At 46.6% G+C, this 20716-nt stretch overlaps 1 protein-coding gene across 1 annotated transcript in view; it reads right to left on the bottom strand.

The window, feature by feature from the left end:
- MMP21 (matrix metallopeptidase 21) overlaps positions 1-20716 on the bottom strand; it is a 105690-nt gene that overhangs the window by 39642 nt on the left and 45332 nt on the right. The window contains exon 4 of the mRNA XM_069611507.1: positions 4220-4477. Coding sequence (XP_069467608.1) covers positions 4220-4477 — 258 coding nt within the window. The remainder of the gene's footprint in view (positions 1-4219; positions 4478-20716) is intronic.

The raw sequence follows: 20716 nt of genomic DNA, 5'->3' as shown, positions 1-20716 counted from the left end.
TCACCATCTTTATCGCGTGCCCTATTAACATTTGTAACATATCATTTTTTTTAGTGTAAATTTCGGGGGTGGGGGTGCCAACGATGCTTCACGCCTGGGGATCAATCTGTTGTAAAACTGGCCCTGCAAGTGACATTGAGAATGCCCAAGTGCAGGGGAGGGGGGAGGGCAAAAGTGCAGGGGGGAAAGGGGTGGGGCAGTGCAGTACATAGGATAACAGTAAAAAAAAAATAAAGACAATAAATAAGAGTGCGGCCAGCTGGTGGCAAGTGCAAGGGTAAGTGTAGAGATACAGGTGGCAAGTGCTAGTAGGGGCTGTAGGGATACAGAAACAGTTCTCGAGTGCAAGGGTTGCCAGGGGGTCAGTGTGGGTGTGCAAGTGGAGGGGGGTGGTCCTGGGCCTGGGATCAGAGGGTAGCCAGGTAACCAGTGGAGTGCAGTGCAGATGGGTGTCCCTTCACATACCATTGTAAGTTATGGCCCTATGTTTGGTTCTTAAAGGGTGACTCACAGGAGCTTATATTTCTATATTCCTTTATCAATGGTGTCTGTATAGAACCAAATAGATGGGGAGTTTGGATGCATCAATATGTCTGGGGACCATCTAGTGCCGGATCAATCATGTCCACTGTCTGCTGGTCAGTTTAAGGCAGGGAAGTCGTTCAAAATAGGAGAATGAATTTGCGATCATTTTGGATTTTTGTTAGAATTTTGTGAGTCTAACATTTTTCACCTAGTAGAAAACAAAAGTTTGCTTTAGAAAGACTGGTCTAAGACCGTGCTGAGCTGTCTTTCTAAAGCGACGTGTCACGCCCCTGGAGGAACACGAGTGCGCACTGGGGCTGACAGCGCGGCCGGGTTGGAAGGGGGAAGTCACGTCCCACGTAAGTGCTCTGTTGTGTTGTTTGTGCGTGTGTGTCTGTAGATGTGTGTGCTGTGTAGGGGGAGGGGGAAAGTTTATGATGGGGAGGGACGGGGCAAAGGCAGCTGCTGGGTAACTTAGTGTGTTTGTGTATGTGTGTGATAACCTTTTACTTAATCTTGTAATTCTCCCTGTAACCAGTCAAGCTTTTTTCATGTATCTTACGCCGTGAAACCTCTGGGTTTGGGCGTGTAACAAATGTTATAAATAAATAAATGTGTAAGTTTGGTGGGTGGTTTTGGGGGAATGCTTTGGGGGGCAGAAGGGAGGCGGCGGGTTAGGAAATGGGGCTGGAGAAGTAAAACCCCCTGATTTCTAAGAAATCCTGCTAGCACGGGAGAGGGTGTGGTTGGGCGGGGGATCAGCTTCTCGGATGCTTGGTGTGGGTGAAAACGACCTAAAAGTGTTAATAGATCCACAATTGAAGGCCGCACAAAATAGGCCCTTTTTTGTTCGGCCTTCAATATGCAGAAATATCACACAGAACCAATGTAACTGTTTAATAGTGTACGCTCTGTGGATAGTAATTAATGGATGTTTTTATATACAGGACAGTACACTGTTGATTTAAACCTGCCCTTTATTCTAATTATTGATAACTGGGAAAGAAAAACTGGCCATACCAACAGGAATAGGGGACAACCAACGACGCCATCCCTTTTATGATGCTGGAAACCCCTCATAGCTCAGAAAAGAATATAGTCAAGACGTTTTTGAATGGGGAATGAGTATGGAATAACACAAGGCAGCTGCCATAATGGTAAGGTTATCAGCAGGGGAAGAAAGACTTTGTGACATGGAGCATTGAAGAGCCACGTGTGCTGCAACGGCCTGTACAGGAACACGCATGACATCAGAGCGTGGGGGCCATGGTGTCTGCAGTTACCGCAGCATGATGGAGGAGTGGCATGGCAGTGGAGCATACAGGAGCCATGGCATCTCCGTCATTCAGCGGCATGAGGAACGCTGCAGTGTGATAGAAGAGAGTAGCTAAGGCGAATTGGGAAACCTTGGTGCTCACCTGTATGCGTGGGTAGAAGAGCTGCCACAGTGCATGGGTTCACTGGTGCCCGCCCACATGATTCGGGCTCCCACGATGCCACTGCGTGACAATGGCCCACTTCAAATATTTCAAAGAATATGCCGAAGAATATTGATTTCATTGAACAATTACTGTATTCCCCTTATAAGAAGATAATACCTGTTGTCAAATTTTTCAGATCCTCTTTGCATTGCAGTATTTGATCAAACGTAAAAGGTAATCCATACTAAACACCCTGCTAGAAATCTTATTTAGCAGATCACATTTCCTATGGTCCATGACAACTTGTGTGCTTAAACGGCCAACCTCTGGATGATCATTCTTGTGAGAGAGCGGTCCGTGAGTGAGCTAGATGTGTCTCTCTGGCACACTCGTTCATACACCGGATAGTTGAGGATATTTATTTATAGAAATCACAGAAAAGCAATGCATTTTTGGCATAAGACGCTTACAAAATGTAACATTGATAACAGAGCGGAGGACATGGGTCCTTGGCAATGGGGTGAGAGAATGGGACTTGAAGACCAGATTTTGCAGGGGGAGGTGGAAACATAAACCACAGACGAGGGCAGGACAGAATGATATAGGAACGAGATGGTGGATGAAGTGCTAAATTAAGGATAGAGAGGTGACGAAAAAGTGCTGGAAACAGGTTCTTCAAAAAGGTCGGAGCGCTGTGAGGTTGGATTTAAATATTGGTAGAGTTGGAGTAGTACAAAGAGGGAGAGGAAGAGCATTCCAGAGTAGGGGTTGCGAGGAGAGGGAGATAGCGGAAACGAGAGGGAGTGTAGGGGGCTCGAGTAGTGGCAAGAAGGTGAGCCGAAGATGATCGTAACGATCAAGGGAGAGATTAGGGAGTGAGATGGTAGGGTGGGGCAAGTGCATGGATAGTTTTGAAGATAATGAGAAGAAGTTTGTACTAAGCTTTTTGTTTCATAGATAGCCAGCCAATCTGGGGACGGGAAGAGATGGTAGAGACAAAGTGAGAAAGGTTGAAAAGTGTAGACCGCGAAGTTAAGGATTTTGTCCAGAGGTGAAAAAGCATAGATGGGAAGGCCATAGAGGAGACTGGCACAGTAATTCCGGTCTAGAAAGGACTAAGGAGGAGACTAGCTGATTAGCAGCATTGAAAGTGAGAAGATGACAGATTTTTCTGATCTAAAATCCGAGTGTCAGCGAAGAGTTGATAGGAGAAGCTGTAAGAGGATATCAGGGCACCAAGTGCTGAAGTACAGGTGTTGAATAGAAGTGAACCTGGTAGAGACCCTTAGGGAACCCCAAACGTAAGGGGGGTAAGTGGGGAGGTAAGGCTGTTCCAGGACACCTAAAAGTGACATGGGGAAAGGTATGACGCAAACCAAGCAAGGGGCATATCTCTGATGCCAAGGAGAGATCATGTAGAGAGGAGAGAATGGTTGACACTCTCGAAGGCAGCAGAGAAGTATTGAATAAGAATAGATGAACAGTTCACCTTTGAATATGTGTCTGCCAGTGAGATAGACCTGCATATGTAAGAAAAAATGTAAAAAGCAGATGCCTGCCATATCTTCATGTGCATGGCTCTCTTTTGAAGAATCAGGGATGCTGGATACCGAGGGGGATAGTGGCTCCTTGAGTGAAAGCAGCATCAGCATTATTCCTCATGCATCTGCAGCAACCATATAAAAAAAGCGTGAGTGCCAATTGATTATGTTTGCAGCTGATGCATAGCAGACAACTAAAACTATACAAACTGCTCTATGTCCAAAATTCACGATGGGGAGATATAGAAAACTGGCTGTTGGAGACTGCTTCAGGCTCGTAGCCCATAAGGCCAGTTAGAAGCACTCATTGCTAGTGCTAACACTATCAAGCTTTTATCAAACGTGTGATGCCAGGTGCCTACAGCTACTAAGCTCTGCAATAGTGGATGTTATTATTATCCATTTTAAAGGTATTCAATGTATGAACCTAGAAAGGAAGCTTGCTCACGCCACAATGCTAGAATTCAAACATGTGACTCCAGGCTGCACATAGCTAGAACAGGGAGTGGGTGCTAACTGACTGAGCTGTCTTCCCAGTTTATACTACGGTTTTCTGGGCGATTAACTGTTTTCTTGATTTCACCTGTGATAAACTCCAAACTGCTGTGTAGTTCATCGGCCGCCTTGGGGAACAAATTTCATAAAACATTCACAATGAAGACCACACTTTACTATGCCTGCATATCAAATAAACTTTCCTCTGACTCTTTGCAAACATGGAATTTTGCTCACCTTTGAAAAAGTAAGTTTCGTCTTTTGTCCATGTCCACACATGCACGAACGCATCAATGTCATTTGTCGGAATGCCATGCCACCCAAGAGCGACTGTGATTGGATCTCCATAGCGGGTCCTGTTTTTTCGATTCTCGTACAGCCAGTACCAAGTGTTGCGGAAGAAGTACGTATTGAAACGTAAAACTAGCTCGCCGTATTGATTCCTCTCTTTCCAGATCCAATCAAACACTGTGTCAAAAGATCCTGCACACGTGCCTAAAGAAAAACAGAAGATTAGTTTAAAGTGTGTTTTGTACAATGTTATAAGTACCCATGTTCAGGGCCAGACTAGGATTTGTGGGGCCCTGTGCATCAAAAGATGTTGGGAGGGTCAGGGGGGGGGCTTTATTTGCATTGCAGAAAATTATGTCCCAAAATGAGTCATTAATATCCGTGGGGATCAAATAAACTGACGTTCAATAACTGAATTGTAACTGTTAATATTACGGTTGTATCAATATCAGAAGTGAGGCTTATTTTGGAGTAGCCAACCGAGTGAGCAGAATCATTTGTAGAGATGATACCTCAAAAGAAACTACTGTGACGAGGAAGAGCAGGACACATAATAATGAAGATCACCCGTAACTAATTCAAACATACCTAATGTGACTGCACATTCCAAGGATGCAAGGGCAGGGATTGGCCCTGGGCCAGACAGGGCAAAGTGCTTTTGCTGCAGGATAGTGCAATCGTAACATAGCCTATGTACAGGGAAGGCACTGAGACAGTCAGAGTAAGCAATTCCGCAGGTCTTCAAATGTCATCAATAGAGCTCAAGTCCAGAAAAAAATGTGGGGGTTCATTAACATACACACAAGGACTGAACGTATCCTAAAGGGCACCAAGTTGAATCAGGGAGCACAGGGGACTAATCAGAGCGAAGGCAGGGAAGGGAGCAATAACACGGACAAGGGCTGCTAATCAGACCTTGCACACACCAAGGAGGTGCTTAGGCGCCACCACACAGACACCCCCCTCCAAGACTTGTCACACCGTAGGGAGGGGAGGACAAGACAATGGGTCACGGGCTGATGAGGCAGGCAGGAAGGGAGCCTAGGGCCACCTATGTGTGAATGGCCGTCTGCGCCAGCCGGCCAGGAGACAGGAAGCCTCCAAAGTGCGAATGCATGCCCTCTGGCATGTAAAATGGAATATAAGGAGAGGCCTTGCTGAGGAAGGCCAGTTCTCCTTGATACTCTTTTCACGCAGAAGACCGTTCTTCTTCTTCCCCAAAACCCACCCACCCTAAGGAAAGGAAGAAGAGAAAGAAGTCAGAGCAACGAACGGGGCCCACAAAGTTGTGGGAAGAACGGGTGGCATGGGCCAGGCAGATGCACTGGCTCCTTGCCCAAAAGATGACATTTTTGTTTATCAGTTTTGTTTATCATTATGTTTTGTTTGGATAAATAAATGTACCCAATTCTGATGATATTACCATGTCCAATAAAACACCACAGCCTTTTTATTGCCAACCACAAACAACATTGTCTTAGGTCGTTATTGCCCAGCCACAAGGCACAGGTAACCACCACACCAAAGGGTAACGGGTCCAGACGGCTATGCATCCTCAGATTATTGTCTTTCACAAAATGAATCATCAATACCTAAAGGAAAAAAAAACAGCTAGAGGAGATTTTCCTAGAACACTGCTGGCAAAGTATAAAAGGTGTGTACCTTTTAACCCAAAAATCTGGTACTGATTGAAAAGATAGTTTTCACTAGCCCGAATTCAAAGAAGATCGATTTAGAAAGACCGTTCTGCTACCACACAGAGTGGTCTTTCTAAATCGAACTGTCATGCCTATGCCGCACACAAATGCAGGCAGGGGCTGACAGGCACGGGAGAACAGGTAAGTGTTGCTGTGTGTGTCTATGTGTGTGTGTATGTGTGTGGTTACCAGTCATTTGGTCGAAAACCAAAGGATCGAATGCCATTTGATCGACAGTCAAATGGTCGAAAAAAATGGTCGATTTTTAAAAAAAATAATAATAATTTATGGGGGGTTCCCCCTTTACCCTCGTTTTCTTTATTACAAATATTTTTTAACCAACCAAAACTAAAAAAAATAATACAAATAAATAGAAAATTCGACCTTTTTTTTTCCGACCATTTGACTGTCGATCAAATGGTCATTCGATCTTTTATTTTCGACCATTTGACTGGACACCTATGTGTGTGTGTGTTGCGTGTTTGTATGTGTGTTTTGGGAACGGGATGTAAGGGGTGGTGAGGGAGGCCGCGGAGGGTAAGGAAGGGAGGTTCGTGGGGTGGAACCCGTGATTTAGAAGTCATCCGGGTAGAGAGGGTGGGGGCAAGGCAAGGGGATATTTTTGCTTTTGGGGGGCCACCTAAAATCGGCCGGAAAAAACAGTATTTTTGTTAGGCGACTGCAAAAAGCGAAAATATGACCTAGAACCAAAAATCTATATTGAAATATTCTATGGAAAGCAAAATGCCAATAAAAGACATGTGCTTTGAAGACACTTTTATGTGGGTTTGTGGGTTCAAATCCTGGTGGGTGAAAATTTTAGCAAACAAGCTTTTTTGGCAAGGGGGGATGAAATGAAAAAAGGGAACGGCTGCTGTCAACCCACATGTAATCTCAACTTGTACCATGAAAATCAGCACAAGGCCAGGTACAACATCTTCAGTTCTGCAACCTCTCTTCCCACATCCATGAACCTAGTAAATCATCACAACAAATTTGCCCCTGATCTTTTCCCCTGTTCACCATAACATTTGGCCTTCAACAATACTCTGTTTTATAAATCAGATTTGAAAAGTATACACATCATAATTAAGGTACTCCAGAAATATAGGAATCCTTCTAGAAATATGTTGAACAAAAAGAGTACAAATGTTGCGTTCACTACGAGTTTTGCAAGTACAGATTTTCACCCCATCTTGAAGACTACAAAAACCAAATGCAATTCTGCAAAATTATAAACAGTTGATTGTACTCTGTCTTTCAAGACTTAATCATAACAAAAGATAATGTGAATAAATTGTATTTATCACACCAAATGTGGACATATGAATACTATCGAGATAGTGCACAACTATTTTTTGTCAGCATATTTTAATTGTCTTCAAATAAGATAGATTTGGGTGGCGACTCATTTTTCTGTATGTGCTTTCAGAATAAAATACTTCTTTCAGCTCCTTGTCCAAAGCAAATGTTCTTAAATAGACCATTACTTTAAAAAAAAGAGCGTGATAAGCCCCAACTGTGAGGCCCCATGGGTCTGATGGGCTGCTGGGGGGTGGGCAGCGGGAGGCATTTGTCTCTGGAAGCGCATCACAGGGGCTTGGGAGCTGACAGCACGGCGTCGCTAAAACAGGCACAAGGAAAATCCCTGTGGTTGGAAGCAGGCCAGCCCTCGTTACTTCTTATACAGACGGCAGCAGGTAGCTGCGGGGCCTCCAAGAGGGCGAGACCTGGGGCGACAGCACATGCTGGCCATGCCTCGGTCTGGCTCTGCCCACGGCTTAAGTGGCCCATCACACAGCCGTCGCGATCGTAGTTAAAAGAAACAGGATCTCAATACTCACAATGCTTCCAAGTTCTCTTTCAGGAGTTCTTACAACTACATTGAGCCCTATTATAAGAACTCATAACATGGGTGAAGAAGGAAATGTCCATTCTGTGTGCCCACTGACCTGCTGCTGCAGCAGTTTCACCTTCAATCTGAATGAGGCAGACAAGGAGTCGGTTCCTTTCTCTGCTGCATTCTGTATGGGCTTTCTGCAAGAGGTGGGAACCCTGCAAGAAAAGTTCAAGTCGCATTCCCTGGGTAGGGGAGTTCCCTGACTGAGCAAGGAATATGAAGCCTCTGTGGTGGGACCAATATTCAGAATCCTGCCGTGTGGGGCCATAGGAGACACCAAACCTCACCTTCAATCTGAATGAGGCAGACAAGGAGTCGGTTCCTTTCTCTGCTGCATTCTGTATGGGCTTTCTGCAAGAGGTGGGAACCCTGCAAGAAAAGTTCAAGTCGCATTCCCTGGGTAGGGGAGTTCCCTGACTGAGCAAGGAATATGAAGCCTCTCTGGTGGGACCAATATTCAGAATTCTGCCGAGTGGGGCCATAGGAGACACCAAACCTGTGTAGGGGGGTTAGGGAGGACACTGTGGTGGCTGGTGATTTTTTTTCTAGTGGAAGAACATAAATCTTTTCCTGGAATTTGTAGGTGTGTACGAGCAAGTGCAGTGAGTGTACCCGAGCCAGTTAGACAGATTTGGGGTGTGGTTCGGGGGGAGGGGGATTGGTACAGGGGTTACTCAGGGAGATTTTATTATGTGATGTGTTGGAAAAAATACCTTTACAATACATGTTTAAAAACATTGGGTAAAAAAGCCATACGATTGGTAATAAACTCCAATAGTCCCCACACCAACAGTATATAGTGGCATTTATTAACACCTTTCATGCTGGCTGTGTTCAACAGTAAACCAGCAATGCTCTGTAATATCTTGTCAGTGCTCACATGGTATCCCAGTATTTCCACCGCAAGAATACTTTTTGAGGTTGGCAGTGACCGATATGTACCAGCATGACACTGCGAGAACCCATTTTTCGTGCTGACTGTGCCCAGGATATTCCAACATGCTACTGTCAGAACACAATAATGCTGGCTGTGCCCAATATATGCTAGTATGCTGATATGATTAAACGTAATGCTGGCTGTGCCCAATGTATGTCAGCATGCCGCTGTGTAAGGACACATTCCTGCTGGCTGTGGCTAAAATATGCAGCATCCCTCTGCAAGTACACATATTTAAGCTAGGTGTGCTCAATATATGTCATCTTCCCACTTTAAGAATGCATGTTCATGTTGAATGTGCCCACAACACATGCCAGCATTGCCAAGGTAAAATATTGTCATGTTGCCTCACCGGCCTCTCACAATATATGCCAGCATTGCCTTGTAATCATGATGTGTGCCCCCTCCAGTCACAAACTCTCCCACACACACACACACACACACACACGCCTGTCGCACACACACATACATGCACACACATGCACTCATATACACTTGCACAACTGTTCTCTTACTTTCACATGCTCTGATGTACATCACCTTCTAACCAGTCACCCATTCCATTCACCATCCCCACCGCACTGCTTGCACTTATCTCTCCTCGTCCATCACTAAACAGGAATTCAAGCCCACACCCATGGCTCTCTGCGCTGGCCAAGTAATGACCTCCTGTCAAACTCTCTCTCTCTACTATTCCATCAAACTTGCCTTTGTCAAATAAACACTGCTTTGGCTACTCACTTTGATGTTTTCAATCCAGCCTGCTCCTTCACTCTCTATCGCCCACACCCATAACTATGGACCTACCCAATATGATGCCCATGTCTTCCTATTACCTTATTAAAAACATGACAAATTCCTTTGGACAAATGTTAGGGGTCCAAAGTGCTGTTTTCGTGAATGTAAGGTAAACAAATATCCTAATGGGCAAGTGTGCCACTGAGGCAGTCTACTATTGTCCAGGCCTACTGCTCCTAATGTGTGCAACTAACACATGGGAAAATGATTTGACAGGCTGCCTCTAGTTGCAGTTCTATTCTGGACCTGGTGCACAAGCTATGCCAATAGCCAATACCACTTTTTTTTTAATTGAACTGCCTTTATTGGTTTAAACAAAGTTCAACAAAATGTCTGTTCTCCAGCCCATGCACCTCTTGCCAGGGGTGTACTGACCTATAGGCACCTCTGGAGTTTTCCCGGTAGGCCCCGACATCCTGTGCCTCTTTTGTGTGGTAATCTATTTTATTTCCAAATATTCTCATAGAAAAGGGTTTGCTGAAAATGTGTAATATGGGGCCACTCTGAAAATGATTTGCAGGGCCTCTTTTGGTTCCCAGTCCACCCCTGCCTCTTGCAGCCTTTACTCTTCACCTTCAGTGCTTGGAGACTGGCTGAGAGCAAAGTTAAGTGTTATGCAAACAACCAACATAACATGATATAACAAGATAGATACAGTTGAGGAAGGTTTCCGCAGCAGGACATCTGTGTCATTTTTTCCCACCGGGACAGAGAGCAAATAGCAAGACTGTACGGGGCTAGCGGTCCAGTAGTGCCAGGAGGCCGCCAGGCTATGCACTATACAAGACTACGTTACATTACAGTGCACAGTCCATTTTCATATCGAGCCCATAAAATAAATGAATGGTTTCTCGGCACTTGGATAATAGATGCAACTACTACCTCAGTGGTGCTCAGTGTGTCGACCCTGGAAGGAAGAAACCCCCAAAAATGTCTGCTGGGATTTGAACATACAAACAGACTCTCACACTCTAGGTGAGGCATATTACAGCACACACCAAAAACTGGCCTGTCAGATTCAAGCTAATCTCTGCTGCAAGTGCTCAAACCACTGAGCCATGATATGTTCTTGTTAAAAGATGCAGGGGCTAGCAAACATGGCTTAACTACAGGGAGAGTTCCCCTTGCTGGCTCCAGTGCTGCGTGCAGTTTTCACTCTACTGGTGCTGTTTTTTTTAATGTTTTTGATACATTTGGGAGCTCGGAGATTGCATTATACTCAAGTGAAGTGGATTTTGTGTCAGCAAAAAAAAATACCGAATCATGCTGTACAATAAAGGTTGTTGTATGGATGTATGTTTGTTTTTCTCAACAGTTTACATACTACCCAGCCCCATTTGTGCTGAACCATTAAAATGAGCTCTTGGGGGAAATGCATAGAATACATACAAACAGGAAGTCCCTTTGGGCTGAGTTTTCAGGGAATCCTGGCCACCCGCCTCTAACATGATTGATATTCCCCAATAATATAGAACATCTGACAGGTGTTCGCTGCATTTGGTGCTCCGGAGTGGCTCAAATACCTATTTTATTTACCAACCAGGTCACTGGTCCTGGACCTGCAGCAGAAAAAGGCAGGCACGTTTGGGTGTGGCACTCACAGGCTACTTCGCTCTGTCTATAGCAGGGGAGCAAGTAGAGTAAAACTTCAGGGGGAGGGGGAACTTGATATTTTGGGAGAGGGACTATCTTCAAAGACTGTGGGGGGGAGGGTCAAACTTACTTGTGTGGGACCATTCTCCGCCAGGGCATACTTGTGGGAATTAGTGTCAAGTTAGCAGCAAATTGTGCAATTCAATGCACATCAGGCAACTGGCACTGTCTCTAAACATGACAGGATTGAAGACTTGCCAGCATGCTTACTCTGTGGTGACAGGCGCGGGTGCTCAGAGTCTACCCCGTTTACGGTATCTGTCACTGCTGCATGCAGTAAATATGAAGAACCAGTGATAGTGGCAGTACCTCACTGATTTGCATATGGCTGGACCCCTTTTGCAATGGCGCAGACGGGCTAAAGAATGGTGGTGTGGAAGGTTCCCCAGAGCAATGCCAGTGGTACAGATTCATTCAAAACCTTCCACCCATCACTTTTGTGGTCACAGTTTGTCTCACTATGTGAGAGAGGGTATGCCCAGACGTGGGTCCCTTGCTCGCTGCGCCATAGGGAACCAAGCTGCCCCTCACTGAGGAGGCCCAACAAGGCTGAAACATGTCTGGGGTTGCTTGTGTTTCCATGCAGAGGGGACCTGGCCTAGCAGTTCGGGCTGGGCTGCTACCATTGGTGGCAGTACCTGACTGATTTGCATATGGCTGGACCCCTTTTGCAATGGCACAGACGGGCTAAAAAACGGTGGTGTGGAAGGTTGCCCAGAGCAATGCCAGTGGTACAGATTCATTCAAAACCTTCCACCCATCACTTTTGTGGTCACAGTTTGTCTCACTATGTGAGAGAGGGTATGCCCAGGCGTGGGTCCCTTGCTCACTCACCATAGGGTACCAAGCTGCACCTCACTGAGGAGGCCCAACAAAGCCGACACATGTCTGGGGTTCCTTGTGTTTCCATGCAGATGGGACCTGGCCTAGCAGTTCGGGGTGGGCTGCTATCATTGGTGGCAGTACCTGACTGATTTGCATATGGCTGGACCCCTTTTGCAATGGCGCAGACGGGCTAAAAAACGGTGGTGTGGAAGGTTGCCCAGAGCAATGCCAGTGGTACAGATTCATTCAAAACCTTCCACCCATCACTTTTGTGGTCAGACTGCCTCTAAACATGACAGGATTGAAGACTTGCCAGCATGCTAACTCTGTGGTGACAGGCGCAGGTGCTCAGAGTCTGCCCGGTTTACGGTATCCGTCACTGCTGCACGCAGTAAATATGAAGAACCAGTGATGAGGGCCTGAACTGCCCCCATTGCTGATTTCCGCTGTGCTCGTGTGCTGTGGTGACAGGCACGGGTGCTCAGGGTATGCCCAGTTTCCGGTACCTGTCACCGCTGCATGCAGTGAATATGAAGAACCTAGTGATGAGGGCCTCAACTGCCTTTGTTGCCAATTTTTACTGTGCTTGTGTGCTGTGGTGACAGGCGCGGGTGCTCAGAATCTGCCCGGTTTCCGGTAACTGTCACCACTGCATGCAGTGAATATGAAGAACCCGGTATTGAGGGCCTGAACGGCATCTATTGCTGATTTCTGCTGTGCTCGTGTGCTGTGGTGACAGGCGCGGGTAATCAGGGTCTGCCCCGTTTCCGGTACCTGTCGCTGCAGCATGCAGTGACTTTGAAGAAACCAGTGATGAGGGCCTGAACTGCCTCTGTTGCTGATTTCTGCTGTGCTTATGTGCTGTGGTGACAGGCGCGGGTGCTCAGAGTCTGCCCGGTTTCCGGTATCTGTCGCCACTGCATGCAATGAATATAAAGAGCCCGGTGATGAGGGCCGGTGATGAGTTTCAGAACTCATTACCATCCATAAAGTTCATGTCTGAAATTCTGCATGTCTGGCAGGACTGCGCTGCCCTAATGGCGACAAAACGTGCTATTTAGACAGACCCCCATGCAGAAAAGCGCATGCGTTAAGAGTAATTAGCGTATGCAGCATTTCACAGTGAGAAGACCACAAGATTCGTCTCGCGGTCCTTTGGTTCTTTCCGCGAGTTGTGCCAATCCCTTATTGGCTGAGGAGTTTACATTTAGAATGGCGGCCAGTCTGTGAGCACAGAGCTGTGCCGCGAACAGGGCCTCTAGCTAGGGTGGCCAACTGTCCCGGATTTCGCGCTATTGTCCTGCAATTAGGGGCTCTGTCCCGCCATTTGCAGAGTGGCTGTGCAGGATGCAGGTTGTTCCCACTTTCGTCAGGACAACCTGCCTCCAGCACAGCCACTCTGCAAACTGAAGAGGCCATGAACCCACAACGGCGCTGCCGCCTGCTGCTTTCTTTCTCAGGGCGGCTCTGCAGCCCTGGCTCCTTTTGAGCAGCAGGTCGAGCTGTAACGCTTGACACCTGGCTTCATTCAAATGCTAATGCTTTGTTCCTGGGGTCGTGATGGTCATGTTTGCAGTTAAAAAACGTGACCACCACCTCCCAAAGACAAACCATTTGCATTTCAATTAAGCCAGGAATTAAGAGCCATTAAAAAAGTGTAAATTTAAAAAGGGGCGGATCAAACGTGAATGACGTTGTGGCGTCATCGCCGCCTTGTGGGCAAGTGTCCCGTGAAATACTATCAAAGAGTTAGCCACCGTACCTCCAGTTAACTCAACGGACACTTTGCTGAACACGGCTTTTCTTATTAAGCCTTCTGCAGAGACACTCTACTACCAGAATTCCTATCGGCAACATTGCAGGGAATGTTACAAAGTACTTAATGCACCATTTAGTCTAAATGCAATGCATAGATTACGCTTTCATCGGGGCTGGATTTAGGCTTGAAGGACAGTAGGTTGTTTATAATAGGAATCTGTATGAATTAATTAGTACTTAATCCTTCTCCCTGACAGAGCACACTGAGCGCTGGCAGCCTTCGTTCTCGTGTCTATATATGTAAAGGAAAACAAAAGAGTTGATGGCTGGAAGGTTTAGAATAAATCTTGACCTCTGGCATTGCTCTGGGCAACCCTCCAGACCATCGTTCTTCGCCTGCCAAGCCATTACAAAAGGGGAAAAACCATATGCAAATCAGGCTTGGTCCCACCCCCAAAGGGGTAGTCCAGCCCGAACTGCTAGGTCACTTCCCTTTTGCACGAGACCACAAGCATCCCCAGACATGTTTCAGCCTTGTTGGGCGTCATCAGTGAGGAGTAGCGTGGGTCTCTAGGCCCAGCAGGCAAGGGACCCACGTCTGGGCATACCCTTCCCACTCGGGGTGACAATAGCAAAACAAAAGAGTTGATGGCTGGAAGGTTTAGAATAAATCTTGACCTCTGGCATTGCTCTGGGCAACCCTCCAGACCATCGTTCTTCGCCTGCGAAGCCATTACAAAAGGGGAAAAACCATATGCAAATCAGGCTTGGTCCCACCCCCAAAGGGGTAGTCCAGCTCGAACTGCTAGGTCACTTCCCTTTTGCACGAGACCACAAGCATCCCCAGACATGTTTCAGCCTTGTTGGGCGTCATCAGTGAGGAGTAGCGTGGGTCTCTAGGCCCAGCAGGCAAGGGACCCACGTCTGGGCATACCCTTCCCACTCGGGGTGACAATAGCAAAACAAAAGAGTTGATGGCTGGAAGGTTTAGAATAAATCTTGACCTCTGGCATTGCTCTGGGCAACCCTCCAGACCATCGTTCTTCACCTGCCAAGCCATTACAAAAGGGGAAAAACCATATGCAAATCAGGCTTGGTCCCACCCCCAAAGGGGTAGTCCAGCCCGAACTGCTAGGTCACTTCCCTTTTGCACGAGACCACAAGCATCCCCAGACATGTTTCAGCCTTGTTGGGCGTCATCAGTGAGGAGTAGCGTGGGTCTCTAGGCCCAGCAGGCAAGGGACCCACGTCTGGGCATACCCTTCCCACTCGGGGTGACAATAGCAAAACAAAAGAGTTGATGGCTGGAAGGTTTAGAATAAATCTTGACCTCTGGCATTGCTCTGGGCAACCCTCCAGACCATCGTTCTTCGCCTGCGAAGCCATTACAAAAGGGGAAAAACCATATGCAAATCAGGCTTGGTCCCACCCCCAAAGGGGTAGTCCAGCTCGAACTGCTAGGTCACTTCCCTTTTGCACGAGACCACAAGCATCCCCAGACATGTTTCAGCCTTGTTGGGCGTCATCAGTGAGGAGTAGCGTGGGTCTCTAGGCCCAGCAGGCAAGGGACCCACGTCTGGGCATACCCTTCCCACTCGGGGTGACAATAGCAAAACAAAAGAGTTGATGGCTGGAAGGTTTAGAATAAATCTTGACCTCTGGCATTGCTCTGGGCAACCCTCCAGACCATCGTTCTTCACCTGCCAAGCCATTACAAAAGGGGAAAAACCATATGCAAATCAGGCTTGGTCCCACCCCCAAAGGGGTAGTCCAGCCCGAACTGCTAGGTCACTTCCCTTTTGCACGAGACCACAAGCATCCCCAGACATGAAGGGACCCACGTCTGGGCATATCCTTCCCACTCGGGGTGACAATAGCAAAACAAAAGAGTTGATGGCTGGAAGGTTTAGAATAAATCTTGACCTCTGGCAATTGCTCTGGGCAACCCCCCAGACCATCATGCTTTGCCTGCCAAGCCACTACAGAAAGGGGAAAGACCATATGCAAATCAGACTTGGTCCCACCCCAAAGGGGCAATCCAGCCCAAACTGCTAGGTCACCTCCCTTCTGCATGAGACCACAAGCATCCGCAGACATGTTTTGCCCTCATTGGGGGTCATCAGGGAGGAGTAGCCTGGATCTTTCCCCTTTCTGTAATGGCTTGGCAGGATAAGAACGATTAGCACTTTTGGTTTTTTGGGGCTGTCCATAGATGAAGTGCTTAACCTAGGCAAAAGTCAAATCAAGTAAATTGTGAGGTTAGAGAGAATGGGGAACAAAAAGCAAACCAATGACATGGAAACCAATAACGACAATTGCATACAGACCAAACTATACTCGATCACCCAAACAGAACCAAATGAGTAACCTAACTACTGCCTACATTCATCCAACAGACTGTTGACATTTCCTCACTGGTCACTGTTAGGCACTGTGGGATGTATTGACCCACTCCGCTATGCTATGCGGCATCACCCTGCCAGTTATGGTGAAAGAAACAGCAACAATGGTGGCAAAACCCTTGTGCACGCCAAAAACCGCCAAAAACCTACAAAAAACGGTGTGCTTCAGCACACAAAAAGAGGGATGCACAACCTACCACTCATGATGCTTGTGCGGGGAAATAGAGTACACCCTGCAGAAAAGGTGCCAGTGGGCTCCATGACCAACAAACAGAGTGCAGAGAGAGAAGCAACACTTTGCAAGTGAAACCCCAAAATGTGCTTACACATGACATTTGATTTGTTGCTAAAAACTCCTAAATGCCGATACACAACACTTCCCCACATTCAAAATCTTGCCTGGTGCTAAAATTCATGTATCAAATGAAGCATTGTGAAACATACAAAGTCTGAAAACTGATATCATCTATACCAAAATCTGGGTGCAGTACCGGGACTACCTGAATGACAGCTGTCAGAGGAGTACTGAGGAAACTTTAAAATGACCTAAAACTGAAAAGTCTGCTGGATTAGCAAACATAAAATGGATTGTTGCCAAAAAGGAATACAGATTTTAGTTGTGTTTTTCCCACAGATTTTAAGGCCACGAAAGAAATGTATTTATGGTTGATGTAACAAATTTGGTTTTTGTTGGGTTTAAAAAGTTAATTAGCCAGGCTGAAGCTGCAAGAACTGGAAAAGCAGGTTTTTCTCCCAGAAGGAGGGCCTTCCTCTCAGCAGAAACTCACTGGGAGGTGTGCTCATTGCTGGTTAGCCCAGGACTGAACAATGGACATCCTCCAATCCAGGATATTGAAGGTGTGAAAGGTCGTAAAACTGCTGCAGCACAAGAAACTCCTAGCTGACAGAAGAAAATTCCAAAGGAGGGGGCTACCACATGCTTCAAGGAGTGACAAATACTGACCATTTAGTGTTAATAGGATATGTAATGGACATTTTTAGAAGGTGTATAACTTATTATCAAAAGGGGTGAAAAATCTGAAAATGGCAGATTAATTAACCTAATTTTTAGCACTATCTTTGAAACTTAGTACAACCGTGTAGCTTATTCTGAACAGGAATGGCATTAAATGTGGGTTTATGGGGACTGAATTTCTGCCAGAATGGTGAAACCTTATACACACATTTCCAGGGTAAACATGCATATTTGTGGAAATTTACAGAAATATTGGAACATGTTCTCATTACAAAATGGATGAAATTCTGCAGAAAGTCGAAACAAAGTCTCAGAGCTGTGGCATTTTGATGAGCAGATACTCCATAAAATATGCATCTGTGTATGTGATTTTTATAGAGGTTACACATGTGTAAATATGTATTTTGCCAAAATTAGACTTTGTGTTCCAGTGGCTAGGGGTGGATTCTCAGCATCATAAAATTATACCATAAAGATGACACTCTGTTTCTCTCCTCCTATCAAGGCAGAGAGTAGACTCTGACCCAATCACCTTTCACAGGGGCAAGCTTAGCTAAGCGGGCCCACACACCCCCTTTGTGATGTCATTTTAGAGGATAAATAGAGACAGCTGACAACACATAGGAACTCACTGATCCAGCCACTTTCCTGATTCCGGTGAAGCACCTGATCCATCATCCTACATCCAGCTTTAAAGGATAGTTCCGGGACTTTTTTTTATTGTTCCTATGGTTCGGCCATGTGTTTTTAAGCATAAATCGGTAGATTGTAGAAAACTTTCCTATGGACCTTACCCGACTTTTCGTCCATTAACGCACTCGAAAACATCCGCCATTTTATGATAATCCTATCATTTCCCCCCATCGCCCTGGCTCACCTGCTTTTGCGGCACTAAATCAAATCCCCCGCCCCTGAGCCTGACATCAGCAGACGCGTACCGCCCATTTCCCGTTTCGTGTCAACAATCGCTGCGCCTCAGCTAATGAAGTGTCGCCATGGAAATGGCAGGACGCCTCTTTCCTCAATAAGTATAAACACACCGTTTCACAACACACAGCAGCAGATTTTCGAATCCATTCCTCTCTCTGTGTTACTTTGAGTATTCTGTGACTCGTTTCTGTGCTCTGGCCAGCTACCTTCGTTGATTGTAGCCCGTGTGAACAGATACCAGTACCACCGCTATAAATTATTTTACTTTCTTTACCACACAATGGCTACAATAATGCCGTATATGTACGAGCCCGAGTACACCGAGGAAGAACTACTGGAAAGGCAAGCACGCGAAAACGATGGGGATTCGGACGGCAGTTGGGAGGACCAGTCAACGGATGAAGAGCCTGGACCATGTCGCATGGACGGCGTCTCCACCTGGTGCACGTGCAATCGGTGCGAGCTAATGCCAACTGAGGAGGAGAACTGCTGCTGCCGTGAAAATTCCGGGTGCTTGGCCTACATTTCGGAAGGCGAGCCAAGTCCGCAATGCATCACCGAGCTGCCAGAGTTCAGGGAAGCCTGCCTCTCACGGACCGTGTTGAGGATGATGATGGTGCTTATGCACGAACTTCGCGGCACTGCTCGTCCGCGTAATCCGAGTAACGAGTAAGTATACTCTGGTTGTGATGTCAGTGATGCCACTACTATGTCATGGTCGTCTCCCACATATAAAATTACATCTACATATCATTCGAATGCATGTAAATTGGTTCCATATTGTGCATTTTCTAGATAGAATTTTTTTCAAAGCAGAATGACATTTTTTACCTGAATCGACAGTGATAAGAAAGTTTTGTCATTTTAATACAGTTTGCATCTTTCATTTTCACAGGTGGTACAAGCTGGTGGCCTATCGTTGCTTCACTTGGTGGCTTCACGGGAGGCTCGGACACCGCGTTCGGAGAGTAATACCTGCCTGTGCGGTACTTGCCATTAGACAACATTTCCCCAGCGACTGTGGACAATACCGCAGATTTTCCCTGGGTGTGCTGCAACCGGAACTTTACAATGTGTAATGTTTATTATTTATGTTCAATTGAAATTAAGATCTAAAATAAAACCCAACATATATTTTAACAATGGTTGTTTTGATTTTTTAAATGAATCTAGTGTGTCTCCATTGAATAGTCTTCCTGTGCCTTGTCTTGTCACACCACATGTCTCCGGCCAGCATCCTCCCTCACGCAGGCCGCCCAATAAATCATCCTTTTGGGCACCGGGTACAGAGATGACCCCCTCTGGCCCGTGCCGCCCCGTGTCTCCTGCCAAGCATCCCCCCTCACGCTGGACGCCCCCCTGCAATCCACATAAGTGTGTCTCCATTCACGAGTCTTCCTGTGTCTTGTCTGCACGACCACCGCCCCAATCCACCCCCCGCCCTATCAAAGGCAGTTCGCACCGGGGTAATTGCGCTGGCAAGTGGGGCTGTCAGGGAGCGATAAAGGCCAAGAGGTGCCAAAGACCATGTACACTTCAAAGTGGTCTATAGAGCATGGGTTGTTGTTCCCATGTCTACCTCCAGACCCCGTGTCTCCTGCCAAGCATCCCCCCTCACGCTGGACGCCCCCCTGCAATCCACATAAGTGTGTCTCCATTCACGAGTCTTCCTGTGTCTTGTCTGCACGACCACCGCCCCAATCCACCCCCCGCCCTATCAAAGGCAGTTCGCACCGGGGTACTTGCGCTGGCAAGTGGAGCTGTCAGGGAGCGATAAAGGCCAAGAGGTGCCAAAGACCATGTACACTTCAAAGTGGTCTATAGAGCATGGGTTGTTGTTCCCATGTCTACCTCCAGACCCCGTGTCTCCTGCCAAGCATCCCCCCTCACGCTGGACGGCCCCCTGCAAACCGCATAATGCCACGACATATACACGTCATTCATTCACAAACACACCCCAGTTTCGAATCCTTTATAACCCACTTCATATTTCTAATGAGCACTTCTTTGCGCTTTGCTAGTCAACCCGTGAAGGTGCTGGTTATCTGCTCTTCGTCTCTGAACTTCCATGACCACTTCGAGGAAACTCCTCAGTTTGCAACCTGTGAACTGCTCCCTGTTCTACAACAAGAAACTACTCTGATCCCTGCATCTAACTGTTTGTTCGTCAAGGTAAGGCCATGTACCATAATCATTTTGCGTCCAATTTCTTTTCGTTCAAGACAGTACATGCAAGGAACTAGTCACATGTTCTGAGTTTACATTGGTATTCATAGAGAATTGTTGATCTTTACTTTTCAGAACTTTCCACAATGCCTGCCTGTTCCATTGGCGGTTGCCCTTCGAAGACCCATAATAAATCTGAAGGTACTATAATGCATGTTTTCCCTAGGACAATAGATCAGATAAGAGAATGGGTCCCATATTGCGGATATCCACCGTCTGAGCTTGAAAGTAGAGTCCTAGAAGTCTTTGCGGACAAGAGGGGTGATCGATACCGCATCTGCAGCAGGCACTTTACCTCTGACATGTACTCCACATCATTGCTAATAAAGAAGAACACACCG

The sequence above is a fragment of the Ambystoma mexicanum genome, chromosome 8 (genome assembly GCF_040938575.1).
Source record: "Ambystoma mexicanum isolate Mex_15411 chromosome 8, UKY_AmexF1_1, whole genome shotgun sequence".
In the NCBI taxonomy this organism is placed as follows: Eukaryota; Metazoa; Chordata; class Amphibia; order Caudata; family Ambystomatidae; genus Ambystoma; species Ambystoma mexicanum.
The sequence above is the reverse complement of the archived record's forward strand: the minus strand, read 5'-3'. Positions and strand labels throughout refer to the sequence as shown.